Genomic DNA, 27648 nt, shown 5'->3' with positions numbered 1-27648 from the left:
GCCATACAAATTACGTGAGTTTTCCATGAGAAATAACAAAACGGGAGGGGGGCGGGAGATCAGTGTGAAATACGGGAGACTCTAGGGAAAAATGGGAGTGTTGACAGGTATGACCTGGGTCACTCAAGGACATTCACAGAGTTGTCCCTAAGCCACTCTTGCATTGTCTTGGCTGTGTGCTTAGGGTCATTGTCATGTTGGAAGGTGAACCTTTGGCCCAGTCTGAGGTCCTGAGCTCTGGACCAGGTTTTCATTAAGAATATCTCTGTATTTTGCCGAGTTCAGCTTTCTTTCAACACTGACCAGTACCCCAGCGCCTGCCACTGAAGTGGAGTGTTGCAGTGATGGTTGTTGGTGGAGTGTTGCAGTGATGGTTGTCCTTCTGCAAGTTTCTCCCATGTCCACACATGATCTCTGAAGGCAGTTCCTTTGACCTCATGGCTTGGGTTTTGCTCTGATATGCATTTTCAGCTGTGAGACCTTATATAGACAGGTGTGCCTTTCCAAATCATGTCCACTGAATTTGATTTTCCCCAGGTGGACTCCAATCAAAGTGTAAAAAACAAAAAATCTAAATTGAGCTCAGGTGCATCCTGTTTCCACAGATCATCTTTGAGATGTTTCTACAGCTTGATTGGAGTCCACCTGTGGTAAATTCAGTTGATTGGACATGATCTGGAAAGGCACACACCTGTCTATATAAGGTCCCACAGTTAACAGTGCATGTCAGAGCACAAACCAAGCCATGAAGTCCAAGGAATTGTCTGTAGACCTCCGAGACAGGATTGTATCAAGGAACAGATCTGTGGAAGGGTACAGAAATATTTCTGCAGCATTGAAGGTCCCAATGAGTACAGTAGCATCCATCATCCGTAAATGGTAGAAGTTTGGAACCACCAGGACTCTTCCTAGAGCTGACCGCCAGGCCAAACTGAGCGATCGGGGGAGAAGGTCCTTAGTCAGGGAGGTGACCAAGAACCCAATGGTCACTCTTACAGAGCTCCAGCATTTCTCTGTGGAGAGAGGAGAACCTTCCAGAAGAACAACCATCTCTGCAGAACTCCACCAATCAGGCGTGTATGGTAGAGTGGTGTAAAAAGGTACATGACAGCCCGCCTGAAATTTGCCGAAAGGCACCAGAAGGACTTTCAGACCATGAGAAAATAAATTATCTGGTCTGATGAAACAAATATTGAACTCTTTGGCCTGAATGGCAAGCGTCATGTCTGGAGGAAACCAGGCACCGCTCATCACCTGGCCAATACCATCCCTACAGTGAAGCATGGTGGTGGCAGCATCATGCTGTGGGGATGTTTTTCAGCAGCAGGAACTGGGAGACTTGTCAGGATCGAGGGAAAGATAAATGCAGCAATTTACAGCGACCTCCTTGCTGTAAAACCTGCTCCAGAGCACTCTGGATCTCAGACTGGGGCAAAGGTTCATCTTCCAACAGGACAATGGCCCTAAGCAAACAGTCAAGATAACAAAGGAGTGGCTACGGGACAATTCTGTGAATATCCTTGAGTGGACCAGCCAGAGCCCAGACTTGAACCCGATTGAAAATCTCTGGAGAGATCTGAAAATGGCTGTGCACCGATGCTCCCCAAAGAAAAATGGGAGAAACTGCCCAAAAATAGGTGTGCAAAGCATGTAGCATCATACTCAAAAAGACTTGAGGCTGTAATTGGTGCCAAAGGTGCTTCAACAAAGTATTCAGCAAAGGATGTGAATACTTATGTACATGTGATTTTTTTCAAACAAACGTCTTTCACGTTGTCATTATGGGTTATTGTTTGTAGAATTTTAAGGAAAATAATGAATGATCAATTTTGGAATAAGGCTGTAACATAACAAAATGTGGAAAATGTGAAGTGCTGTGAATACTTTCCGAATGCACTGTGTGTGTATATATGTATATATATATATATATATATATATATATATATATATATATATATATATACACACAGTGCATTCGGATATATCTATACGTATATACTCCCTCTTTAATAATATTGATAAAAATACTACTTGTAAATCATTATTGGTATCCTTGAGGACCAGGCTGGTGGCCAGGCAATCACCATTCACAACAATCTGTCACATAATCAGCTATGTGAAGTACATCCTCTGCTGCCACATATAGAGGCTGTTTTTGTCAGGCGATTCCCAAGAAAAACTACAGCCTAGCAAGAGGGACAGCAGACAGCTGCCTACTGCATGTACAGCCCTCTTATGTTTTCAAACACAATCAATACTTAAAGTCTAGAAGTACATTGAAGACACAGAAAAAAAAATGGGAAAAAAACAAAACATCACAGAATTGTTTGACTGCCAATGTCAGACCAATATGTGTCCTCCCTGTTTGTGGAGGACAGGATGTAGTGTCCTCATTTTTTGCTACAGCATAGTGTGAAATTACATCTGCCTTATCTGTGTGCTCAGCATAGTGTGGCTGGCAAAGGCTGCCAATTTATTGTGGAGCAACTTTTGGGGTTACTACAGATCAGACAGTCAAAAGTCTGGACACACCTCATTCTTAATCATTTACTATTTTCCAAAAGTCTCGAGCAACATGCACAAACTATTGCTCATTACTGAGGGGAACAATCTTCATGTATGAAACACACATTAAGCCAAAGGCCAGTATCCTAGTAACTAATGAATGTCATGTAATACTCTTGGGTGATGGAGGTTGATTAGACACTTGCTATTATGGGCACAGTGCATTTCATTAACACAACTTTATGTGTTCATCACTCAAGCCCTCTCCACACGCCTGATGCACTATTGAGAACAGAGGTGCTGAATAAATACACACTAACCTGACGCCATGGCAACCGTTTACAATAATGCACTTACAAAGGAAGACTATAGGCCAAGGCATTTATATACGATTATAAAATCTGTGCAAATATATCAACTTAACATGTAAAGATAAGATTAGTAAGTGGCTTTATTACTTGTCTCATGTACAAACCAGGGTTTCCCTTTGACTAATGCATTTCAATAACTTTTCTTGTTGTTTGTGATAAATGGATAAGGATTTTAAAAAGAATTTTATGGAGAGTGCAATCACAAAGATAATATTTTACAGCTGAGAATTAATTGAGAATACATCCAAACACATACATATACACACACACACACACACACGAACTCACACACACACACACACACACACACACACACACACACACACACACACACACACACACACAAAGTACTGTGCAAAAAGCATTTGTCTTAAGATGGTTATTTATATCTCCAGCTTTAGTTTGTCAATAGGACATACAAAATGTTAGACTTCCAAACATTACATTTGCAAATATAAAAGATTAGACTTGAAGAACAGGGAGCCCTGCAACAGATGTCATGGCCCCCACAAAACCCCCCACTGAACATCATGTCAGTCTGAGATTACATAAAGAGATGGCCAATTGAGACGGCCTAAATATATAGAAGCACTGTGGTGAATTCTCCAAGAAACTTGGAACATCATATCTGCCAACAACCAAGAACACTGTGTCCAGGTGTACTTAGGAGAATTTGTACTGTTTTAAAGGCAAAGGTGGTCACACCGAATATTGATTTAACTTTTTTATGTTGACTGGACTTTGTATGACATTAAGTGATAAATGAAAACTATTTATATAATTATTTTTGTCATCCTCACTATGCAACATTTTTCACAAGGGCCTAAACTTTTGCACATTAACTCTCTCTCTCTCTCTCTCTCTCTCTCTCTCTCTCTCTCTCTCTATATATATATATAGACAGTATATAAAAATGTCTTGATGTGTCCATGTTTTTCATGACTCATATCACGTAAAATTCTAATGGCTATACTTTTGGCATTACAATGAATTAGGCAATGCCTGTTTGTGCATAAGTTTTTTATAAACAGAGACATGAGTCAAAATTATATTCTGCATTCATTTTAAACCTTAAGAGTCTAAAAACTATATACACTCACCTAAAGGATTATTAGGAACACCTGTTCAATTTCTCATTAATGCAATTATCTAATCAACCAATCACATGGCAGTTGCTTCAATGCATTTAGGGGTGTGGTCCTGGTCAAGACAATCTCCTGAACTCCAAACTGAATGTCAGAATGGGAAAGAAAGGTGATTTAAGCAATTTTGAGCGTGGCATGGTTGTTGGTGCCAGAGTATTTCACAATCTGCTCAGTTACTGGGATTTTCACGCACAACCATTTCTAGGGTTTACAAAGAATGGTGTGAAAAGGGAAAAACTTCCAGTATGCGGCAGTCCTGTGGGCGAAAATGCCTTGTTGATGCTAGAGGTCAGAGGAGAATGGGCCGACTGATTCAAGCTGATAGAAGAGCAACTTTGCCTGAAATAACCACTCGTTACAACCGAGGTATGCAACAAAGCATTTGTGAAGCCACAACACGCACAACCTTGAGGCAGATGGGCTACAACAGCAGAAGACCCCACCGGGTACCACTCATCTCCACTACAAATAGGAAAAAGAGGCTACAATTTGTAAGAGCTCACCAAAATTGGACAGTTGAAGACTGGAAAAATGTTGCCTGGTCTGATGAGTCTCGATTTCTGTTGAGACATTCAGATGGTAGAGTCAGAATTTGGCGTAAACAGAATGAGAACATGGATCCATCATGCCTTGTTACCACTGTGCAGGCTGGTGGTGGTGGTGTAATGGTGTGGGGGATGTTTTCTTGGCACATTTTAGGCCCCTTAGTGCCAATTGGGCATTGTTTAAATGCCACGGACTACCTGAGCATTGTTTCTGACCATGTCCATCCCTTTATGGCCACCATGTACCCATCCTCTGATGGCTACTTCCAGCAGGATAATGCACCATGTCACAAAGCTCGAATCATTTCAAATTGGTTTCTTGAACATGACATTGAGTTCACTGTACTAAAATGGCCCCCACAGTCACCAGATCTCAACCCAATAGAGCATCTTTGGGATGTAGTGGAACGGGAGCTTCGTGCCCTGGATGTGCATCCCACAAATCTCCATCAACTGCAAGATGCTATCCTATCAATATGGGCCAACATTTCTAAAGAATGCTTTCAGCACCTTGTTGAATCAATGCCACGTAGAATTAAGGCAGTTCTGAAGGCGAAAGGGGTCAAACACAGAATTAGTATGGTGTTCCTAATAATCCTTTAGGTGAGTGTATATATATATATATATATATATATATATATATATATATATATATATGCTTTGTATGTTGCTTTGGATAAAATTGTCTGCAAAATGCATACATTTAAATATAATTGTAAAAAGGCCAACATGGTCACTACAGAATGTTCAAGTACCGTGAAATTCAAATCAATTCAAATTTGATCATTACCTTTCCCTTTGGCGCTACTCACATGTTATTTGAAGATTTATGCTCTAAAAAGTTGCCTGGATATCAATTGAAGAAGCAAAGTCAAACGGTATTGTAAATGCATGAGAGTGAGATTTATGGGTGAATCATTCCTTTGATTAAAACAAAATTAAAAACACTGAAAAGTGACTGCACTTCAAACTCATTCTCAAAACTCGTTCTCATCTCTAGGCTTTTAACAGGCACACTCTTCAGTAAGTATGCATCTATTATAGCCTCTATTTACAGCTAGAGCTCATCAACAATATACAGCTATATAATTTTACACAATGAAACCACCTCTTCAAATTTTCGATGGTCTCCTGCATATTATTATATTGGTCAGTACACCATATAGTGCTTTGAAATTCTACCTCTATTGAGGACTCAATAGCGGCTCACCAAAATTACCTCTATTGAGTCCTTATAAAATATGATCAGGAATAACACATTATGTGCATTGTTATAATTGTTTTTATAGTCCACACACACACACACACACACACATACAAAAGTGTAACTTGAAACGTTTAAATCAAATGCTATACCACAGTTGGCAAGAGATTATTCTACAAGTAAATGACTTGAATTTCATTCATTCAGGATGTTAACAGACATGGTATATTCAGTTATGGCCACAAGAGGGCACTGTTAGATCACTCACTCCTTGTGTAGACCAGACTGTACACCACATTGTGCACCTGATTGTATCACCATATCAATAACATATAAGATTGCTTGTATGCACTCCTTTCATAAAGTTTCAGTGAATGGCGGTTCAACAAATCTGGTTTAAATAACATAAACATGTAGAAACAAAAAAGGTGGACATCATGATGGGCATAATGAGGATGATGAAAAATGTCTTTATGCTCTACATGAGCAGAGAGCTTCAGCCGGTCCTTGGATATATTTGCTTAAGACAACAATGAGTCTCAAACTAGAAATAGAAAGCTTGTCCAGACATGTTGAGTTGACAAAGCCTTGTCTAAAAGTTTTGAAAAGTTTGAAAACATCAAGAAGTTTGGGGCTAATAAAGAATTTAGCATTTAGAACATTTAGCCTAAGTGTTGTTAGGACATATCTTTGAAAAGCAGTACTTAATTGAATCAAATGGAATCTTAATGCACAGAACCAAGGGCATACCTGCCTTTAAAAAGGTGATTTTGTCCCCCGCACTTTTTCAAGTTAAACCCATATCGAGTCCAAGTGGATTTGTATACAGTATTCTTTGCGTTTTGTTACTTTGGGCTGATTGAGCGACCATTCAGCCAATCACAGATGAGTTTTATGAGCCGAAACAACCCTTACGTAACAGGCCGTCAGTCAGACAGTCTAATCAACACAGCTCCGTTCATTTCTACAAAGATGCTTTCAACAATGCTCATTTATCTATGTTTTTATTTTATTTTTATCTGCATTGATTTTGATCTAAATTAATAATCTAGAGATGAGGGACACACAAGCGAGAGTTATTTATCAGCATATCGTTCTTGACTGGCAGCATTACGTGAAATGCACTGCAGAATATAAACATAGGACAATCATTCTTTTAAGCACACATTGGCTGTCTCTCATTTGGAAGGCTGCATGCTAGGTCAGACGTGTCCTTTGAAGGCTGCAGTATACCGAGTGTCCTCCTTTAAACAAGTCTAGTTTAAACGAGATGGCCTTCGTAGGACAAACGGAAACAGAACATAACATGGTTGCTATGACAGCACGCCACTCTATAACAAGCGCGAGCACTTTGAGTGAGAGGGGAACAAAGTCTGTTTATAATGGAGTGTATGAGGTATATTTTAGGAGAAAAATAAAGATATATTTTACAGGTTTACTTTTAGTCTAATACTTTTTTAAATGATATATTTATATAATTATACATATTATATTCGCTGCACCCAGTACTGAGGTACTTCAACTTGGAAATTAACATTCCTTGCGTTTAAACATATTTACTGGCAAATTGGTGTCATTTTTTTAGACATTTCCATTGAAGCAAAGAATTGTGGGTTGTGAGTGCACATGAAGGATACACCTCTTGCAACCTTCGAATTCCCGTGAAAGAAGATCGCATTCGAAAGCTGCATTCGAAGTGTTCTACTCGCTTTTCTTAAACGAGACAGCCTCGATGACGTATGTGGCCGACAAATGTGACCTCCGGAGGACGCATCCTTTCAAATTAGACACAGCCATTGTAAGTGGAGTTTATATCAGCTCTTCTTTAAGTTATGCTTTTTACATTATGTTTGTAAGGTAATAGTTTGATCGGTTGTTTTTGCCAATTTAGGCAGATTACTTGATATGTGTTAAATATGTAAAGCTATTTTTAATATCAGCTCCTTTTTTTACCTCTATGTTGGTGTACAGTCGACAAACTGTAGGTAAAAAGATTGATCTGCTGTATTCATTTTACTGAAGTCAATAGATATGTAGACACGCTTTTTTATACATGAAAAAATATGGACGTTGTTGAAATTTTAAATAATATACGATTGATGTCTTTTGATAAAAGTCATGCTCAGTAGCTTACAAACTGTAGGGAAATAATAGATTTGCGTTGTTCTTATAATGCTTAAAACATCTGCTCAAGTGTCATTGTAGGTCTGTAGGCATACACACTTTTAAAGGATAAAAATGTTCTTTTGATCGTTGATTCAGTGACTAACTCATTTCACACAAGACATTCATTTCTCACCACCTGCTGGCATCACCAGAAATGGTCACTGAATCATTAAATGGATCTGAACGAATGTTAGTGAACGTAGTCAAACCACTCGAGCCACTTGGATACATTTAACTCCCACAATGCACAAACACAGAATAAAAAAATTAAAATGGTTTGTCATTATTGTAATTGATTAAATAATTTATTCAGGACCAGCTTGTGCTCAGAAGCAAACTCTCCACAATATTTATTTTTACAGCTAATTTTGAAAATTTTTGCAATACTTGAATCTTTAAATTACTACAATTATTAAAAGTCTAAAATACATATGTATTGATATAATACTGTATATCATACTTATATATAATATATACTCTAATATATATAATTATATTATATAATTATTATATATTTATTAGGGCTGTCAATTTAACACGTTAATTCAGTGCAAAATTAACGCAATTAATTGCAATGCCCACAGACCATAATATGGAAGATTCCTGAGAAATGCAAGCTTATAGTACCTCCTGTTTACTCCAGAGGGCAGTAAGTGAAACTTCAGCTGTGTGGCAACACACAGTTTATACAGTGAAGAAAACAACCTTCCAGCAGCAAAAAACAGCATAAACATGCGTTACATTCTTGCGTTTAAAACACTTGATGGAGCGCAAATGCGAACTAAGGGATCTCAAGATGTGTTCATAGTATTAAACTATATTTAACTTGACACAGTGACCTAAAAATTTTATGTTTATGACGCAACGCTACACAAGCATGTCTGATGCAGGTGTGCATTGATGGGTCCTTAAACAAGCCCTCATAATAAATCTCGAACTGATTGACAAATTCACTTGTGAAATGGATTGCTGTGAACTGTATGCCAATGACTGTGTTATGTTCAATAATATGGTAGTAAACAATACATTGTATTCTAAAGTCTTATCAATGATTAACTCTTCTGCCACAAGAATGTACTGCATTTTAATTATCTGAATATTTTTCATTTTATATATATATATATATATATATATATATATATATATATATATATATATATATATATATATATATATATTAATACATTATTTTTAAATAAAGAAAACTATGTATCATTATTTCAGCATTACATATTGAATTATTGTTATATGAGGGGCTTTCTCAGCAAATATTTGTATATGCGATTAAATGCGTTTAATCACGATTAATTAATCGGGATACCATGTAATTAATTTGATTAAAGATTTTAATCGATTGACAGCCCTAATATTTATATAATTATACACTATAATATACCCCCCTCTGTTAATACAGTATTATTGAAGGTGTTGAGTGAACTTACTTTGCTTTGGCACCAGCATCGTCATAGCCTTTGTTTGATACGTCTTCCAGACCTCCAATCAAGTGCTTGAAGGACCTGTAAATTTCAAAATAAAAAGCAATTACTTTCATCCATTTTCATTTTCAGAATCGCTAGTCTTTTCGATAATTAAAAAAATAAATAATTCACTAGAGGATTAATTGAAAAACATTGTAGAACCCTACCTGGTCTCATTGAATCATATTTCTATAACTACATTTTTGTAAAATAATTTTTTCCTGTCTTAGTGTGCAGCTCTTGGCCTGAAAAAGCAGCAAACTGGACATTTATGCTGATTTTCAAAAGTCTAGCTACATAGGAATTGGATTTCATGGCCTGATCCTGGGTCAGTAAAGATTTGAGCACATGCCTTGATTATGGATATCTTGATTAGGCTACATTGCATTTCATGTGTAGAATCACAGCCAAACAAATCTAGTAATATGGGTCTCCTTCTGTGGGTATACTGCCTCACATGATCTGAGTATCTTAATGTATGTGTATGTGTGTGTGTGTGTGGGCAGGTTTGGGTTGTTTATGAGGAGTTTTTCAAATTTATAAGCTTATCCTTCACATTCATTGGACTACAGTTAAAACACTGATCTCATTTTACAGAACCCAGACCACTTCCTTAATAATGCTGGACATTGATCAGCTTTCCAGGTCACTGGCTCGAGGAAGAGGAATGAGAAATTGAGGATGCACAATTTAAGATATGAGAAGCTCCCCAGCGATAGGCTCCAGCCCCCCGCGACCCTGTACACAGGATAAGCGGTTGACGATGGATGGATGGATGGAAGCTCCCCAGCCCATGTGCTGGTTCGCTGTCTAGTTTGTGTTCCCACACACATTCCCTACTGAATATCTCGGCCTCTGAGTGGACTAGAAGCTTAATCTAGGTGTCAATGGAAAGCTAACATCCTATAAGATTTCATCAACATATTTTGCAGATGATTTGTTTATCACAAATTTCTGCTGGGCAGCACATTTTGTTCTGGACATCTGAGAAATAACATTGGAACAGGCAAGTATATTTACCCAGGCAAGCTTACAGAAAAGTAGATGGTGGCTCATTTAGAGGAAAAATGCCTTGAGTTTGTGGGTACTTGCGGCTTACAGAAGCAGTGCTTGGAGCAGACATATGGAGTTTTATTAACCTGTTGATACGCAATCACTCTCACTTGGAAGTGATGTCACTCTGTTTACATTTAATATATAATTTACCATCTATATATGTAATTAATGTTAACAAATTATACATCTTTTCAAAGGTCTAAGGGTTCAACATTGATATCCAATCTCTGTTTCACGATAGCAGTGCTCCAGAAACAGCAATTTAGTTATTTGTGCCATGAGTACAAATGCAATATCAAAATGGGATTTCATACATTTGTTATGAAAACACGATCGCAAGATGAATCCAATTCGCCACACTTGGGTCAATTGTCCATGACAAGCGTTCATTGAAAAACATCCGATAGCACTTTTTGTCCATAAAAGTGATACATCTAAGAAATATTTATATTTTGTTCATTGTTTAAATGCGATTTTGCCTGAAAGAATTACCCTTCGTTGTTGTTCTTCAACAAACTTTGCGATCTGAGCAGCATTCATGTTGTAAAACTGTATATCGTCTTATATATTAGAGTCTCATAAACAAAATGAGCCTGTCTCCAAAGTCAATTTTAAAAAATGTGGCACATTTTTATTCATAATAGCCGAGCAGGGTAGTCAAAATTTGTGTCGTCTTGCAGGAACCTCATTTTTTGATTGATCATCTTCAAATTTAAAACGTAACTTCTTTAGACTTGTGGCTTTGAGAACATTGTATTTCTGGGTTGTCTTGGCACTTCTATTATTGTTTTTTTAGATTATAAAAATACGTTCAGATCACAAAATGTCTATATAACTAATACTATAAACTTCAGCTTCTCTAACCTTAAAAGATAACAACATATATTAATTCTGAAACTTAGGAAATAAAGCCCAAAGTGTCTTCTTTCAAAAGATAATACAACTGTGTCCATACTCCAAAGGGTCCAGTAAATACAACCATTTAAGCTCATTTATGTCATTTTTATGGTTTGTGTTCAAAAAGGGGGTGCGTATCAACAGGTTAACTATGTTCGGGAGGAGCAAGTTCATTTCATCCGACCAGTCACACTGCCAGAGCAAGCGTAGATAAACAGCTGCTAACCTTTACATGGCATTGAGCCTTCCAGCATTTGGTCCGCACATTTGCCCAAGAACAGACCCGAGCGAGAGACCTGGATCGTTGGATGCTACTTCGTTGCAAAGCATTCATCATCATCAGAACAGCTCTTCGATCTAAATAATCTTGTTAGTCAACAGAAGATGCCACAGTACTGTGGCAGTCAGTTTGCAGTACTGACCGCTACCACTATAAGCGCTATTTTTACTCTGTCTTTCTTTCTAAATTCCATTAGCAGAAGCAGATCATAGATTGAAGCTGCTTCCGCAAACTGGCTGCTTTGGTGCTGTATACATGTCAAACAGCTCCCTATGACTGTTTACATGTTCTCTGATCTAAACTCTCTGCCTGGAGTATTCCGTTGCGTGAGCCTGCCTCCGCAAACGAGCGCCAGCTTCATGCCACTCGAGCTCCATTACACCTTTAATCAAACTCGAGGGAAACAAAAGATCTAATAATGATTTAATTCAATCATCTTTCCAATGGTCCCCAGCATTTCAATTTGGTTCTCCCGCACAAGTGATTCCAATCAGCCTGATCACCTCATTACACAGCTCGTTTAGGGCGTGTTCCATTCAGTGATTCAGTTTGAATCTTCCAACATGACTATCACAATTGTTCTCCATTCAAAGTGCCATTCGGAGTGTCATTCCAAAGTCTTCTCTACTTCTACATTGGATTACAAACTACTCTCCCATTCAAATACAGCTTGAGCTCTCCTGCTTTGAATAGCAGCAAGAGATCTTCGTTCAAATGCATGAGAGTCACCATGTGCAGGCCGTGGGCTCACCCATTCGAATCGTAATATGGCTCTGCCGTCCGAATCGCATCACGGCTCTCCCATTCAAACACAGTACGGTTCTCCCATTCAAACGCAGTACAGCTCTCCCTGTCCAAATGCAGTACGGCTCTCCCATTCAAACACAGTATGGCTCTCCTGCTCAAAGAGCCGTGGGCTCTCCCGTTCGAATTACTGCGAGGGCATTTCTCTCTCCTCTCTCTCTCTCTTTCGCACCGTGTTGGCCTTTTCCCTCGCCTATTTAGTTTTTTTGTTGTTGTTTTTCCCCTCCTGTCTCCTCCCAGGTCGAGGAAGGTGGGGATGACCTGACGGGGTGCAAAGCATGCCCCTCCCCAGGGAAAGAGAGGGGGGGGGGTGTAGGTCATGCCGGTGGTGGAGCGGAGGGGGACAGGGCTGGGATAGAATGACGCACGCCCGGTCCCCAATCAGCCTGATGGGGCGCGCGAGGGATGAAGGCGGCTGGTGACGATGGTTCGAGAGAGAGAGAATAAACTATCTCTCTCTCGTCACACCACCGTCTGTCATCGGCCTTTATTCCTCTCGGAGGTTTAATTTGCCTGATAAGGGACCGGGTGTGTATGATCATGACCCGGCCCCGCCCTCCGCCCTGCCACACCCCTCTCGATCCGCTTTTTATCGAAGACAAAAAAATAAAATACAAAATTAAGCATTTCCTGATTCTGTTTAAAAACTGCTAAAATCTGGCATCTCAGCAAAACTATCCTCAAGCCATTCCTTCTACATTGGTGCAGCAACCACAGCATCGCACAAAGTCCTGCCCGAGCAACAAATACGCTTGTCATCCGACGCATATCTCAGCTACATCCGTACAAACCGTCTCCACATCCGAAAGGCCCAAAAAGCCCTCACCAGTTAATCACAAAACATTCATAATTGGGGTAAGAGGGAGGTTTGCGTAATCCTCGTCAGTTCAATAGGCCAACCCCACTATTTGGATGCTGCGGGGGTCCCCCTGGGCAGCCCGGGAGCCCTTCGCCAAACATGTTTATACTTTCATGAAATGCAGGATTACATTAACTTTTGAACTACTGAAGAGACGTTGTGTGATTCTTTTGATAATCATTTGCACTGGTGCAGGGCCGGCACTACCTATAGGTGAACTAGGCTGTTGCCTAGGGCCTCGGCCTTGGAGGCAGGGCCTCCAAAACATACACATGCTTATCCACCAATCAAGAGCAGCAAAATATGCTGTTTGTCCATTGGATATAACAATTGTCATTCACCTGTAGTTAAACCAATTAATATCACCGTTTACATGCGAGTCACTCCCAACCTCTGAATTTATGAATGAAGAGATTGTAGATGAATAAAATCCAACTTTTCTGCAAATTTATCTGATGGCGCCGAAGCGAACTCATCCTTCAGGGGCTGCTAAGCGTAAGGCTAAGCAGGCACGCAAAGAAAGTGCAGCTCGTGATTCAGGTATCATCTAGTGATTGTAATGTATTGTAAAAAATAAACTGATTCTAACGATCAGCGTCATTTTGAGATAGATCATTTGACGGTTATTTCCAGTTCAAAAGAGCGCGAGCACCGTTGATGGACTGAATTCGCTTCTGCCACTTTGAATCCGAGCGTATGTAGCTACAATCGATTTCCAGCCCTAGTCAGGAGCTGACTCGCAAAACACTACAGAAAAAGTAAAGTTTGTCAGTCAAAGAGCAAACGCACTATACTAAAGCATTGTTTATTAAGTTTTAAAACAGTCTGTATATCTTCTAAAACGCAAATGTTTAGCCTACATTAACTGCTCTAGTCTATCATAATAGACTATAGACCATAATAGACTTCATTTTTTTCGTTTTCCAATCATAAATACTGTTGCAAAATTTATTGAAAATAAGTATGCAATCTTAAAAATAAGAATAAGCACACAATTACAGTTGACGAAATTAACTTGTCTTTTCACTTCCACTAGCAGCTGATTTGTGTATCATGAGGTTTTTCTCTACAATACACCTAATATGACTATATTTAGTCTATCAAAAACAAAACTGTTCATTATCCCAAATAGTGGGTTAGTGTGTTATACCATAAATAAATTACTGAACAAATTACTGCAAAAACTTCCTGACTGCTAAAAAAAAAGATGACTTTTCAGATGATTTGTTTTGTTTACCTTAATTAAAGTTACATAAATATGCACATTTAAGTAAAAATATAAAAATACTGATAACAATTTTGTATAAATAAAATGGCTAGGAATCATATTTGTTTTCAAGTCTTTTTTATTAAATGATGTTTTATTAACAGAGTTCGGGAGGAGCACATTCAGATAATCAACGAGATAAGAGGTATATATACTGCAGACTTACCTCTGTTCATTGACAGTTTATCAGCATCCCTCCACCACCCCATCTCCTCACTTTGATTTTTAATAATCTCTTATTGGATGTAAACAACACAATCCAAAATACAATGCAATCCAATGCAATACTGTGTAAATCTGGCCAAAATTCAGAGCCTGGAGCCCTCCCCTGGACAGCATGCCAAATACGCATAATCTTTACTCTATTTAATTTGATGTAAGTGTGAACTCGTGAATTCTGAAAGGTGGAGGAGGGCATGGCGGGGGGCCTCCAACATACATTTTGCCTAGGGCCTCCAAATGTCTAGAACCGGCCCTGCACTGGTGTTATGGCAAAAAAATTAATTTCAAAGTCGCATTCCTGACATTCAAAGTCACACTTATTACACACTCATGGCCCTGCAACTGAACCCACCGGTGGAAAAAGCAATAGAATCTGTACATACAAAATACTTGAAACGCAAAATAAATAAATGTAGGCATGTTTAAGTGTTCCCAGGAAAGTTTAAATATGACCTTTTTAGTGTAAATAAAAATCTACACATGGGACATATATTCACATATAAAGCCAGTAGAGCAGCCCAAAAATATTGAATGAACATGAAGTTTGTGCTTCAAGGTAGGGAGACCTTACACTGAACTCTTACAACTTGACAATGTTTAAAACTTTGTTACCCTCTAAGTAATATACATAGCAAATATTTTTTATATCATCCCTAGCCCCATATTAAAGCATATGAATATTTTATTGCATATGTTGCCACAGGATAAGAGACAGATTTAGACATGAGAGGCAGCCAGTAATAGTGTTCATTGCAGAAGCTTCTGGTCTTCGGGATCTGACTTATCCATCAGTGAATTCTCTGATTATCTCATATTTTTATTACAACTCTGATGAAACATTGAAAAACCACAGATAAATGGTACAAAGTGGATATTTAGGATTAATTACTGGCTTTGAATCATAATGAAATCATTTTTCTTTGATGTTACTACAGTATGATTTAGAAGAACTTTTTAGTCTAGGTAGCTAAGGTCACACAGGACACTAGTATCCATAAATAAGATTTAGTAGACATTTATAGTGTTAATCACTTAGAACTGTCCTGAGTGAAGCCCCAAAACTAGTGAACCCAACGTAACTCGTTTATACTTATATTTCTAAAAGTGTTCAGAAATATACGTTAATGAAATAGACTATTTAAGGAACATTGACTCAGATCTTAAAAGTGCTGTGAGTCATTTCTGTGCCACTAGCAGCACCAGACCTAATTGCACAAATAATAGCTGTGTACAAAACCCCCCCCAAAAAAGATTCTTCTCTGACAGTACAAATCCAATGTTTATGTAACATCCTGCCTAACATCCTGGGGTATATAAGGCATTATTACTTTTACTTTTATTTATTTATTTATTTATTCGTTCATGCCATTTTACAACATATTGTTTTATTTCCATGAATGAAAAAAAAGGAACAGGAGGAAGAAAAGATCTTGTAATACCTGTCCCTATTTGTGCATAGTAAAATTTGCGCATTATAGGTGTATCCTTCACTGCGAATAATATCATACAATACTGTGCGTGAAGTCTGGTGATCAGTTTAAAGATTAAAAGTGGTGGCTAATGGAGCGGTTGAAAGAAACCATTGTTTAGCAATGGTTCTTGTTCCTGTTGCTGCATGAGTTTTTGTAGCCTGCTAGGCTGCTTAGCATTGCTTATTGTTATTCTCATACATTTGTCATTTTATCCTTTGTCATTTTACCACGTTTCGGGTTTTTCCGCTTTTCTACTGTTTCATCTGTGTGTATTTTACTTGTCGCTGCTGGCACCTAGCTCAAGTCTGTGTTTGTAGCCTGTTAGCTTTTTAGCATCCATTATCTATCTGTTTTCAGCTTTTAATCCTTAAAATCAGTGCGCATCTGGTTTTCCCCCGCATTATTCTCTTATCACGATTCAATTGCATGCATTTTCCACGTGCTACCACTTTCTATTTTTATGAAGTTAACAAGTTAACTAAAGTTCGGGAGCAGGTCACGCCTCAACCAATCAGCTACTTGCCGTCAATGCACTTATACTGAACCAACCACCTCAGCTCTGTTTGTCTCAGTTTCTCGACGGACTTACTTAACGTGGATCCCGAGCTTCAGATCAATCCTTCTGACACAGATGATGATTTACTTGTTGAGATGATTTTACCCAGGAAATCCTCTCAACAGTCCTCACACAGCTAAATTTCACACCGGCTGCATTCTGCCATTCTTATTCCCCAACATCGTGGGCATTCTCATCCAAGCTCACAATCTCTTCAGGACCAATCTTCTCTGTTCACGAGATCTACTACCCGAGATCCGACATGATAAATCTCCTCGTCAACAGTGTCTCTCTCATCCACCCAACCGTAGTCCTCCTCAGCGTATTCTCGTTCACAGCACATCTCCCAAACCAGAGACAGGCATCAAAGAGTGGACTGGGGCTCACCTTCAGCGAGCACTTAAGGATAAAGGCATCCACTTCAGCCGCTCCGACAATAAATCAACATTATTTCAACTTTACACAGCATCCAACAATACTTCAGCAACTATAAACTCAGAGCACTAAATACTTCCGGCATTCTGAAGCGATCCTCCCACCGTCATTCATGACATCACCATGCATCCTCCACAATGGCCTTCGTGCCACCTAGTGGAGTCCAAGTGCAAATTCCAGCAATATCTACTCCTACCTCAGATCTATCCCAGATCATTACATTTTCATTACATTTTCATCCCTATGCTCACAAACAGCTCCAAATCCTCACACACCTACATCCTTTCACCCCACCATCCATTCCTCTGCCCTTCCTTCAGCTGTTAACAGCATTCAGGCTTCTGTCATTCCCGGTTCCTCTCTATCAACCAACCCAAATCAAGTTCCCTTTGCAGTAAACCCAGGAATTCTACCTCTCAACTGATCTTTTCAACCTCATCCTATTTCTTCTTTCAAACTAATCTACCACTTTTCCCCAAACTAATCTACCCCTATCCCAACCCCTCCCATTCCCAATACCCTCACATCCTGCCAGTAAACAGCAGCCTTTATACACTGGATACAGCAGCACCACCTCCTTGCCCAGATTCATCCTTATGTCTGCAAATCATATAAGGTAACTACACCAACCTAGCCCAACTTCTTCAGCCATTCCTCTTAAATATCAGCCAGCCTAGAGAGCTGCAAACCAGCCAAGGCCTAATACAGCTCAGCCACAAAATAAATTCCCGTTCTAAAGACCTCCCCCTACCAAATTCATTTTAGCATTCTCGATTCTCTGTGATGGCACATCCTTCTTTTATAATGACTAAATCACACAACCCTAAGACATTCAGCTGTACACAGATGCTGCATCGGGGGATACTACAGCAGCAGTTAGTTCACTTCCGGATGGCCACATGAGTTCAGCCACTTCATCCAACAATCAGATATTCCCTCATCCACACTCTATGGAATGTATTCCGTCATCATAGCAGCTATTCTTTGGGGGCACGAATGGTCCAGACAATCTATGCTCATCCTCACACAGCAGTAGTTGAAATCATAAATAAAGGCTTATCTCGTTCCTCAGCCGTCATGCCATTAGTTTGCAGACTAACACTAATAATCGCCCAACACCAGTTTCTCATTTAAGCAGCACACATTCCTGGCTACCACAATACCTTATCTGACTCTTTGTCTCGCTTTTCCTTTCAGAAGTTCAGAACCTAGGCTCCAGAATCAGACATCCACCCCATGCCAGTTCCAACGTTTTCAGCCTCCATCTTCAACTAAATCCACAGTTGGAAGATCTTTCAAATACTTCATGAGAAGCTATCCTCGACGGCCTCACCCAGAGTACCATCTCCACTTACCTGACCGGTTGGAACTGTTTCAAGGCATACCACTCCGTCTACCGACTCCCTTTTCCTCTAATAGATGCTTGGTCTATTTGCAACTTTGTCACTCATGCCCATTCCAATCAAAAAAATCTGTGCAACCTCCATTCAGACCTACCTATCACGAATTATCTTTATCCACAAACTCGCTACCGGCAACCAATGCCACTTTTTTTTTTCATTCTCATGTGTCAGTGCTCATTAAAGGTCTATGGAAACACAAACCAGTCCCTATCACTAAACGCTTGCCATTATCTTCCAACCTTCTTAGCCAATGCATACTCAGGTTACGCTCAGGCTACTAGAGTCCTTTGGTCGACAAATCACTTTTTCAATTGCTTTAAGTCATGGTATCCACTTATGTTATTTCTTCTTGCATTGCATGTCACATGTTTATAATAGCTTCTTCCATCAGCAGTGAGGGATTCACATGATGGAGAAGGTTAATAAGTTAGAGACACGCATCCAACGCTAGTGGAAGTCAGTGAGAAAGAGAAGCCGGTAAATACTGTTTCGGATGCGGGCAGTACAGAGAGCAACACACACACTTTGGTTCAGGCTGTAGAGCCCCCGCAGCAGGGCTTTTTTGTGACGTCTCTGCAGCAAACTCACTCAGCAAAGCGACACCACTCTCCCGTTTCTGTTAGGGTTTCCAATCGATTCTCCCCACTCAGTGATGCACCCACTGAGAATCATGCTGAAAGAGCCCTTGTTATTGGATTCTATTGTAAGGAATGTGGAAATAGTCTCCAGCCACTATTTTTAAATGCATTTTGGGTACCAGAGCATCTGACATCAGATAAAATTTACAACGCTGGTTTATGCTAAACGTAGATTTTCTAAAATTGTTATTCATGTCGGCACGAATGATATCCGGCTTCGTCAGTCGGAAATTACTAGAGATAATGTTAAAGAGGTGTGTGAATTTGCAAAAACAATGTCAGACACTGTAATATGTTCTGGTCCCCTCCCTGCTCATCGTGGTGATGAGGTTTATAGTAGATTAGAGTCACTGAATGGCTGTATGTCTGAGTAGTGTCTGGATAATTGAATAGGATTTACAGACAATTGGAAGCCTTTTTGGGGTAGACCTGACCTGCTAAAGAGATACGGAATTCATCCCTCCAGGGAAGGTGCCACTCTTCTCTCTTGTAATTTGGCTCATAGTCTTAATAATAGTAGTATTTGACTAACTGTGGCCCAGGTCAGGAAGCAGAAAAAATGGTTAAACCGAACATCTGCTAGATGCTTTTAGACATCACACAGGTCACATAAACTACAACACATAGAGACTGTATTACTTAGATATCACATGGAGACTGTGTCTGTTCCCTGAACTACCAAACAAAAATCTCTAACTAAATCATTTAGAAAAAATTTGATTAAGGTCAAACTTAAAACAAAAAGAAAAATCATATAAAGGTGGGGCTACTAAACTCTCTTTCTACCAAAGCACTTATTGTAAGTGAAATTATTACAGATCATAGTTTGGATGTGCTTCTGTTTGACTGAAACCTGGCTTAAACTGGATATATAGTTTATATTAATCTACTCCCCCAGCTTATTGTTATAAACAGGAGCCTGAAGGGTCGAGGTGGTGGTGTTGCTACAGTTTACAGTGAAGATTTTGGTGTTATTAAGAGGACAGGATATAAGTCTTGAACTAATAATGTTTAATGTGAAACAGGCAGAAATAAATAAGAAAAACTCTGTCATCTTTTATATAGATCACCCGGGCCTTATTCTGATTTCCTTGTTTAATTTGCTAATTTTTTATCAGATCTTGTAGTTACTGTAGATAGAGATTTAACTGTTGGTGGCTTCAAGAGAGTTGAGAATATCGATAAATGCTAATCCCAATATGTCATTTTCATTATCTTTGTGAATGCTGGAGTCAGACAGGACCAACTCATCACCATAATCATATGCTAGATTTAATTCTGTAATATGGCATTTATGTTGATAATATAGAATTTCTGCAGCACAGCGATGACGTCTCGGATCATTACCTCATCTCTTTTATGCCGCAATCAGCTAATGTTACTCAATCTACACCACACTATCATTAAGGTAGAACTATTCTTTTAACCACTAAAGATAGCTTCACTAATTATCTTCCAGATCTATTTCATACATTCAGAAAAACCCCAAAGCCTAGAAGATTTTGATGAAATAACAGCAAATATAAATACAGTCATCTCTAGCACTCTTGATAGTGTCACCCTCCTTCAATTAAAGAAAATTAAAGAAACAATTCCTGCACCATGGTACATTGATCACACTCATGCTCTCAAGAGAGCAGCTCGGAAAATGGTTTGCAAGTGGAAGAATACAAAATTAGAGGTATATTGCAGTGCATCGAAGGATAGTGTTTGTAGCAACAGACATTCACTAAAAGCTGCCAGGTCAGTATATTTGAGCAAACTCATAGAATATAACATAACAATCCTAGGTGTTTATTCAGTACTGTGGGTAAATTGGTTAGGAATAAAACCTCAACAGAACCAGATATTCCGTCACAGCACAAGAATAATGACTTTCTTTACTGATAAAATGTTAATAATCAGAAATAAAATTGGATTTATGCAATCATCTGTCACAGTACCTCAGAAAACAGTGTCTAACAATTGTCCTCATGTGCAACTTCAAGACCAATTTCAAATCTCCTGTTTATGTCAAAAATACTACAAAAGGTAGTATCCTCACAAATATGTTCATTTCTACAGAAAAATTGTATATAGGAACCATTTAATTCAGTATTTAGGCCTCATCACAGTACAGAGACTGCACTTATCAGAGTTACAAATGACTTGCTCTTATAATCTGATCGCGGCTGAATTTAACTTCTAGTGCTTTTAGATCTCAGTCCTGCATTTGGCATGATAGATCACAACATTCAACATTCATAGCATAAATAGGCTATAGAATTATGTTGGCATTAGCATGGTTTAGGTCCTATTTAGCAGACCGCTACCACTTTGTCTATGTAAATGAGGAATTGTCAAACCAAACAAAAGTAAAGTATAGAGTGCCACAGGGATCAGTTTTAAGCCTTACACCTGTTTCTAATTCCAGTGAGCATGGGGAGAGCGGCATAAAAGCAGCCAGACAACCAGCAGTCCGGGGAGAGAGCCTGGGTCCAGAAAGTTTACTATTGTGAAGCTGAAAAGTTTATTATTATGAAGCTTCAATTTTATGAAGCTTAAAATATTATTATGTGACGCTGTGAGCGCTGAAGTGTGGACATTAAAATCCTTACCTGCGAGTGGAGCAACCTGCCTCCCATGTCCTCCTTATCGACAACCCTCACACTGGTGCCAACACCCGTTATTTGATACCAATCTGTTCTTTGAAAATCAAATTACCAATGTTTGTAGAACAGCATTCTTCCACCTAAGATATATTGCTAAATTACAATACATGCTCTCTGTTGCTGATGCATAAAATCTAATTGATGAATTTATGATGCATTCCATGATGTCCTGCAAGTTCAATAAATAAACTTCAATTGGTTCAAAATGCAGCTGTTAGAGTGCTGATTAGAACCAAAAATATGATCATATTAGCCCCATTTTATTGTCATTACATTGGCTACATGATCAATTTCATATACATTTTTAAATTCTGTTAACTACCAACAAAGCTTTGAATGGTCTAGCTGCACTGTATTTAAGTGACCTTCTACCATGCTACATTCCATCACGTTCATTACAATCGCAAAATTATATCCTGTTAATAGTTCCTAAAATATAAAAATCCACAAAAGCAGGTAGATGCTTTTCATATTTGGCTCCTAAACTTTGAAATAGTCTCCCTAACACGGTTCGAGATGCAGACACACTCACTCAGTTTAAGTCTAGACTAAAGACCATCTATTTAGCCAGGCACACACCTTATTTATTCTTCAACTCACAATTAGGCTGCTTTAGTTAGGTCTGCCAGAACCAGAAACCAGAAACATTGATCATGATCTATAACTCTGCAATAAAATGAATGGAATCTATTCTAATATTATTCTGTTTGTTTCCCTGTCTCAACCTCGGGACTCCTATCCTGGGATCACCAGAACTGGCTGGATCCAGCTCCATTCCTGCTTTGTGTAGGACTCCACTGCCAACTCTAACCATAAGAAATCTGATACTTCATACGCCATTGCCTGAACCAAAATTACCGGCCTAGTTGAACTCCAATACACCTAACTGATCTCTGCCTACATCACCTCTGTATAATGATGAACTACACTCTTGAAATGGAAAACATAGACTATCAATTAATTGCCAACAAAACCCTTCATTAGCCAAGTAACGAGGACAATTGCATCTATGTGAACTTCTGCAGTTCATCCAGGATGGACTTCAAAGACATTAGTCATTAATCTTAGAGTTCATACAAAATATTTTTTAAACACTGACCCTTAACACTTACTTAGTTTAATCATTTTAAACCATGACATGCACTACACATAAGTAATATTGGCATTATATTCACGATGTTAGCCAGAGGGGAACTGGCCCCCACAGTGAGTCTGGATTCTCCCAAGGTTATTTTTCTCCATTAACCAACATCTTATTGAGTTTTCTATTCCTTGCCACAGTTGCCTTCGGCATGCTCAATGGGTATAAATACAATTATTATTGAATTACTTATTTTTAAACACAATTCACAATCATATTTTATCAAACTACACAATGATGACTCTAAGACATTATATATATATATATATATATATATATATATATATATATATATATATATAATGTCTTAGAGTCATCATTGTGTAGTTTGATAAAATATGATTGTGAATTGTGTTTAAATTGTGTTTAAATTGTGTTTAATTTTCTGTTAATGCATGATCTTCTGTAAAGCTGCAAACGATGTGTGTTGTGAAAGGCGCTTTACAAATGAAAATGACTTGACTTGACTATCAGACAGACCCTGCATTCCAAACAGTTTAAATAACCCTCAGAAGGACACTATTAAAGTAAACAAATCACAGTAGTCATGCTGTAAAATTGTTTCAAACAATAACACCCCCCGCCCCCAATAAAAGACAAACAAATTATTTCACCTTATTTTCAGCCCTGCAAATTTCTTACAGTGGATGGTAAAGTCTTCGAAGGGATTAGGTCATAGGGATGATCACTTCTGGATGGAACGCATCCAGGAATGTTGAATTGCCAAATTCTTGGTGAAAAACTTTGACGAAAATGAATGAAAAAATACTCTCAGAATGGTTGATGCTCCCACTGTTCACTGGTCATCCAGCACACAATATAACATAAATAAGAGCATTTTAAATAGCATTCCCATAGACATATCACTGACTGAGAGGCTACTAACAGGTGATTTCCTGCAGTAAAGGTGAAAAGTCAGTCTACATTAGGGGTTTCTTATTTTTAGCGCATCCTTAGACCGAGGCAGAATCAAAGTCTCTGGAGAATCTGGTGTCTACAGGGATGAGAGGAGATCTGTGAGCCCTGATGTGCGAGGAATTGTCCCCATACTGCTCTGTCAGATGCAGTGCCACTCAATATGACGGCATGGTTTTATTTTCTGTCAGTTTGCAGTCTAAAGAAGAGAAACAAGAAGATTTTACTCCCTGCAGTTAAAAATCCCATGAAATGGCCAGACGAACCTAGTTTTCTTTCCAGTGTTGATGTATTTTCTGTTGAAACATGAAGTTTGGACTAGACATATTGAATGGCTTGTCCCTTCCTTTTTGTTTTAATTAATCAGAAGGCATTAGTTTACCTCTCAGCTATATGAGTCATGATTTGCAACTTGCTATTGCCAGCAAGAGGCAGGGGGTATTGGGGGGAGGGACATTCTCATTCCAAAGATCACTTGATTTGAGAACAACTTGCAAACCCCTATGATTTCAAGATGATGTCATCAATATTTTTGGTCCATTTTCCCGGAAGGGAAAGGCTGTAAATTTTACATTTTGTCAACTTGGAATACACTAGCATATATTTGGCTTAACAGACATGGATCAAAAGTCACTAAACTGTAAATTTGCACAAATTCATAAGGTTATTAACTGGCATTAACTAGCATGAACTTGCTGCAGTGAAAGTCGTGAGAGGTCATCTCAAATTAGCTGCGCTAATTTGGTATGCACACAATGGAAAAGAGGAAAGACTAAACAAATTTCACAGCATTAGTAGACACACGCACACAAAGAAAACTCACTCTCTGTCAATGACGAGGCAGGTGACGGCCTCAGCGGCAATGACATTAGCCGTCCTGATGTCTTCTCTGTGGAAACACAAAGAATACTTGTCAGTCCCACACAGGCAAAATCATTTGACAATATATGACAACACCTGGATATTATTATTTTATTAGCACATAATACGGCCCGGGAACATTGCCTCTCATAATGTGTATAGGTGAATGGCAATATTCAAAATACTCAGATAAACTAATTGCAGATTTAATAAAACAGAAAACTAGGGCTGGGAGTATTTATATACAGTACTCTTTGAAGTTGAAATAAATCGTCCAGTAGAGATTTTGCAACCGGTTTATAACAGTCAACATATATGCACAGCGATTAGTGGGTGGCAGAACTGCTTTACAAAATGTACACATGAGAACATTGAAGAAAGAAGCAAAAATATAAAACAAGACATTTCCCAAGCAAGTGAATACAAGGAAGAACTTGGTATTGAGAGGAGTAACACAACACAAGAGTTTAGTAGGTTACGTTTGCAGAGTAAAGTCGCAACTTACCACATTAATACAGTGTATAATATAACTGACGTACAGTCAAAGGTATTAGGCAGTACACCGGATATTTTATAGTATCTATCAACTTATCTATAATATTAATAATATTATCTATAATATTATTTTAATTTTGACTTGTCATTCATTTGTCAAATCAATACAAATCAATTGCATCCATCAAGTTCCAAATAAAGAGTAAATAATAAAACAAAATGTAATTCATTAGAATATCCAAAAATATAGGCATTAACAGCAAAAATATCAATATATTGATGCAAAGTTACAGTGATATTACTTTGACCATGAAATTCCACAACAAGGAACTGTAAATAATTTAATCAATACAAGGAAAACAACAAATTAAAAGACACTAGACAGTTCCAGCATCCATGGAAGACTGATTCTTCATAATCAGAAATGAATGAGACTGTGTAAATCATCACCAATTATTACCCAACGCATTAATCACTATACGACATTATATGTACACAAAAATACACCAGATGTTGTGCATTGGCACTGCTTCTGGGTATCATGTTGCATAGTCCACCAGAACCAACACAAAGCCTGCATGCCATCTGCTCTAATTCTTTGAAGGAGACTGTGGCAGGGGGGAGGGCTGGCCGGGTCGTGATCATACACATTATCAGGCTAATCATTTACATTTATGCATTTGGCAGACGCTTTTATCCAAAGCGACTTACAGTGGACTTATTACAGGGACAATCCCCCTGGAGCAATCTGGAGTTAAGTGCCTTGCTCAAGGACACAATGGTGGTGGCTGTGGGGCTTGAACCAGCATCCTTCTGATTACCAGATTACCAGCATGTGCTTAGACCACTACTCCACCACCACTCCACATGGCTCCGAGAGGGATAAAGGCCAATCCGGAGGATTGTGCGAGAGAGAGAAAGTTTACAGACATGTCCGTCATGTGTGTGTTTGTGTCTTCTGTTTTAAGTTTACCAATTAAACTATTATTTACATTACCAAGCCGGTTCTTGTCTCCTCCTTCCCATTGAACCCTTTACACTGGTGCTGAAATCCGGGAAGGAGGAGGGATGCGCCGTAGTAGAGTTCTCGCCACTACCATCCACCCCAACAGAGCAGCCGTGGCCATCTGCCGGGGGATGAGGAGCCCGGCCGCCTGGAAGGGGACGACGGCTGCTGATCGCGAGGGGAGAAGGGGCTCCTAACCGACCGCCTGGAGTGGTCAGAGCCGCTGCCAGGGGCGGAGGAGTCACCTACCAGCCGCTGAAACGCGGCAGGGTCTGAGACCGCCAACCTCGAGTGGGGAGGGGCTTGCTGCCGACCGCCTGGAGCGGGAGAACCGCTGCCAGGGGAGGGGGAGACCCCTTTTGTTCCCCAAGAACGCGGCGGGGCGTTCCGTCCACCAGGGGCTGGAGGTCTGCCTCCGATCCGCCCGGAGAGGCACGGCTGTCGTCCGATAGAGGGAGGAGTAGCTGAGGAACAAGCTACGGCGTATCGGAAAACTATTATGGAACCTCTGCATGTATGCTATAGGGCAGCCAGAGTAGTGCAACTGCAAACCAGACATTAGATTTACTCATCCACAAAAATTCTGTGCAACTTTATCACACTTTGCCTGGACACCAACAAAACCAGCTGCTGACAATAGAGCACATATCCATTTAGACCATAATTAGCCAAGAAATTACCCGCCACATCCAGCCTATGGGGAACAAAATCATGGTGTACATACAGTACATGTGCTCTAAGAGGTAATCCACTGTCAGACAACTGAGGCAGACATGTATGCTGGTGACACCCTCATCCTCAATTTAGACATTTGGGCCACCAATTAGCAATGAGCGATAGTGAAATTTCCTCTCTTCCCTGTGGACATGACTATGTTTAGGGTGTCATTATTGACCACAGTCTAGAGACACATCTGCAAGTGTTAGGATTTCACAGGCTCAAACTGGCTCTCATTAGATATGTTACAACTGTAAAAAAAAGAAAGAAAAAGAGAACACCCACTGAGGCAGAACACATCAGAGGTGCAATAGCTTGTGAATAAGGTCCAATTATATCACCTAAAGTGATTATTACATAAATCTTGATAATTTCTTCAACTACAGTATGTCCTAGGGATTGATCTCTTTTTTTTTTAATATGAATGTCACATTAAAACGGTCTTTGGGGGGAGAGAGAGTCTTGAGTAGAATGAATATTCATTTTTGAACTATAAATCATTATAGTGCCCACTGTTTAATAAGCACTAAAGTGACAAATTACACATTTTTCATCAGTT

General features: G+C 39.1%; 1 protein-coding gene across 4 annotated transcripts in view; it reads right to left on the bottom strand.

Moving 5' to 3' along the window:
- LOC127633378 (cGMP-dependent protein kinase 1) overlaps positions 1–27648 on the bottom strand; it is a 280392-nt gene that overhangs the window by 33322 nt on the left and 219422 nt on the right. For all 4 annotated transcript variants that reach the window (XM_052112424.1, XM_052112425.1, XM_052112423.1 and 1 more), the window contains 2 exons: positions 24834–24899; positions 9379–9453 (listed from right to left, as the gene is read on the bottom strand). In XM_052112424.1, coding sequence (XP_051968384.1) covers positions 9379–9453; positions 24834–24899 — 141 coding nt within the window. The remainder of the gene's footprint in view (positions 1–9378; positions 9454–24833; positions 24900–27648) is intronic.

Source organism: Xyrauchen texanus, chromosome 40 (genome assembly GCF_025860055.1).
Source record: "Xyrauchen texanus isolate HMW12.3.18 chromosome 40, RBS_HiC_50CHRs, whole genome shotgun sequence".
NCBI lineage: Eukaryota > Metazoa > Chordata > Actinopteri > Cypriniformes > Catostomidae > Xyrauchen > Xyrauchen texanus.
The sequence above is the reverse complement of the archived record's forward strand: the minus strand, read 5'-3'. Positions and strand labels throughout refer to the sequence as shown.